Genomic DNA, 2,251 nt, shown 5'->3' with positions numbered 1-2,251 from the left:
TGATTGTCATGTGCTTGTGTGAACTTTTGATTGTGTTTGTGTACTTGTTTGTGTTAAACTATGGTATGCTTTTGAACTATGGTATGATGATGAAGCTATGATGTTGAATGTATGTGTTCTTTATACGTGCGTGATAAATTTGTAAAAGGATTTAGATTCGTATGTTCATCACTTGTGTTTAGTTTTGCAAAGCGTATCTGAAAATGCTGCAGCCGGCTCGGCTCCTAAAAAGTGGCGCCAAAAACCAAAAAAATTAAAAAATGGTGCTCAATACTTTTGGAGATGAAGATGTGAATGGTGCGCGCGCAGAAATTAGATTTGGCCTAGCGGAGGGAGAAGCAGAGAAACAGATCCCACGGCGGATGGAGTGGGGCGACGAGTGGCTCGCTCCAGACAAGCTGCAGCACGTCCTCGCCTGCCTCCTCATCGCGCTCGCCGCTGCGGCGCTGGCCGGCCGGAGCTCCCGCCCCTTCCTCCGCCGCCACGCGCTGCCCCTCGGCTGCGCCGCCTCCCTCGCCGTCGGCGCCGCCAAGGAGGTCGCCGACGAGGCTCGGCTCTTCGGGTCCTCCGGCGCCTCGCTCCGGGACGCCGCCGCCGACCTCCTTGGCGTTGCCCTAGCCGCGGCCCTCGTCTCCCTCGTCGCCCGCCTCCGCCGACGGCGCCGCCGTGAGAAGGCGCGCGACGCCGACGGTACTGACGGCAGCATCTCCATGGTCTGAGAGATTCGTCATCCCCACCCACTACTTTTCGATGCTAACGGGCTTTTTATTCTCGTCGGCCCGTCTACGCCGGCCCACGTTTCCGGTCCGCGACAGGTCTTTCTCGACTGCGTGACCTTCATGGTGTGACCTTGCCGCCGACCAACGCAGCGAACACCACCTGCTATGGCGCTCCTCGCCGCCGCCGCCGCCGCCGCCGCCGCCGCCGCCGCCCGCCGCCTACCTCGCAGCCTCCGCCTCTTAAAGCCCCACCACTTCACCAGCGCCTCTTCGCCCCCCTCCTTTGGCGAATCCGAGACCTCTGCGCCCGCATGGGAGCCGCAATCCCCCGTCCGCACGCCGCCGGACGACCAGTTCGCGGCGTGGGTCACGCGCCTCCGCCCGGGCTTCACCGCCCGCGACCTGGCCGACGCCATCAACTCCGAGCAGGACCCGGACCTGGCGCTCGCGCTCTTCCGCTGGGCCGCCCTCCGCCCGGGCTTCCGCCACGCCCCGGCCTCCTACCTCGCCGCCCTCAACGCCGCCGCCTCCGGCAAGCGCCCCGTCGCCGCCGAGAACCTCATCCAGGACGTCCTCGCGGGGGCCTGCCCTCCCGACCTCCAGCTCTTCAACGCATGCCTCCGCTTCTGCTGCGACCGCCGAAGCCTCTTCCCCATCGCCTTCGACATGTTCAACAAGATGCGCGCCCTCCCGGCCGCCGCCGCCTGCCGCCCCAACGTCGAGACCTACACGCTGCTCCTCAGCACCGTCGTCCGCCGCGTCCGCCGCCCGCCCGCGTCGCTCGTCTACCTCCACGCCGTCAGATCCCTCTCCCGCCAGATGAAGGCCTCCGGCGTCGTCCCGGACACCTACCTGCTCAACCTCATCATCAAGGCGTACGGCCGCTGTCTTGAGATAGACGACGCCCTCAAGGTGTTCCGGGAAATGCCCCTTTACAGCTGCGAGCCGAATGAGTTCACCTACGGCTACATTGTCAAGGCCATGTTCCAGAAGGGCAGGACCGATAAGGGGTTGGAGTATTTGAAGGAGATGAGGGAGAAGGGGTTCGTGCCGAGCGGCGGTGTGTACATGTCGGCAGTAGCCGCGCTAGCCTTGGAATGGAGGTTCGAAGAATCAAGGGAGGTGCTCTTGGATATGTTGGATTGCAAGAGGAAGCCAGATATGATCACCTACAGGACGCTGCTGGAGGAGCTGTGCCGAGCTACGCGGACAGAGGATGCGTTCGAGTTGCTGGAGGAGCTGAAACAGAGGAAGCGAGGGGCATTGGACCAGAGGATGTACTCGGAGTTGCTAGGTGGGCTGCACTGGATTTCTCAGCCACAACAGAATGCTCTTACCCGCCGTGATAGGGGCTCTGATGAAAGGGACTCTGGGGATTGAAGTTGCTTTGGTGAATTGCATGTCTAGCTGCGATCTAGTGGCCATCACAGTTATACAAAGTCTAATTCATGACTGCTTGAGAAGTCTGTACATCTGCTTGGTAGATTCAAGATGGATTGATGCATATATAGGAGCCGCCTTCTTTGGGATTA

General features: G+C 61.0%; 2 protein-coding genes across 2 annotated transcripts; both read left to right on the top strand.

Annotated features, from left to right (window-relative positions):
• Positions 1-200: 200 nt before the first annotated feature.
• LOC139833238 (uncharacterized) lies at positions 201-888 on the top strand. The gene has a single exon (XM_071823461.1). It carries the CDS (start codon positions 261-263, stop codon positions 717-719), a length of 459 nt encoding a protein of 152 aa, XP_071679562.1. The 5' UTR covers positions 201-260; the 3' UTR covers positions 720-888.
• LOC127317936 (pentatricopeptide repeat-containing protein At3g25210, mitochondrial) lies at positions 562-2,251 on the top strand. The gene is made up of 2 exons (XM_051348536.2): positions 562-690; positions 816-2,251. The coding sequence occupies exon 2, from the start codon at positions 885-887 to the stop codon at positions 2,097-2,099; it is 1,215 nt and encodes a 404-aa protein (XP_051204496.2). The 5' UTR covers positions 562-690; positions 816-884; the 3' UTR covers positions 2,100-2,251.

Source organism: Lolium perenne, chromosome 7, assembly GCF_019359855.2.
Source record: "Lolium perenne isolate Kyuss_39 chromosome 7, Kyuss_2.0, whole genome shotgun sequence".
In the NCBI taxonomy this organism is placed as follows: Eukaryota; Viridiplantae; Streptophyta; class Magnoliopsida; order Poales; family Poaceae; genus Lolium; species Lolium perenne.
Note: the sequence above shows the minus strand (reverse complement) of the source record. Positions and strands in the feature narration are given on the sequence as shown.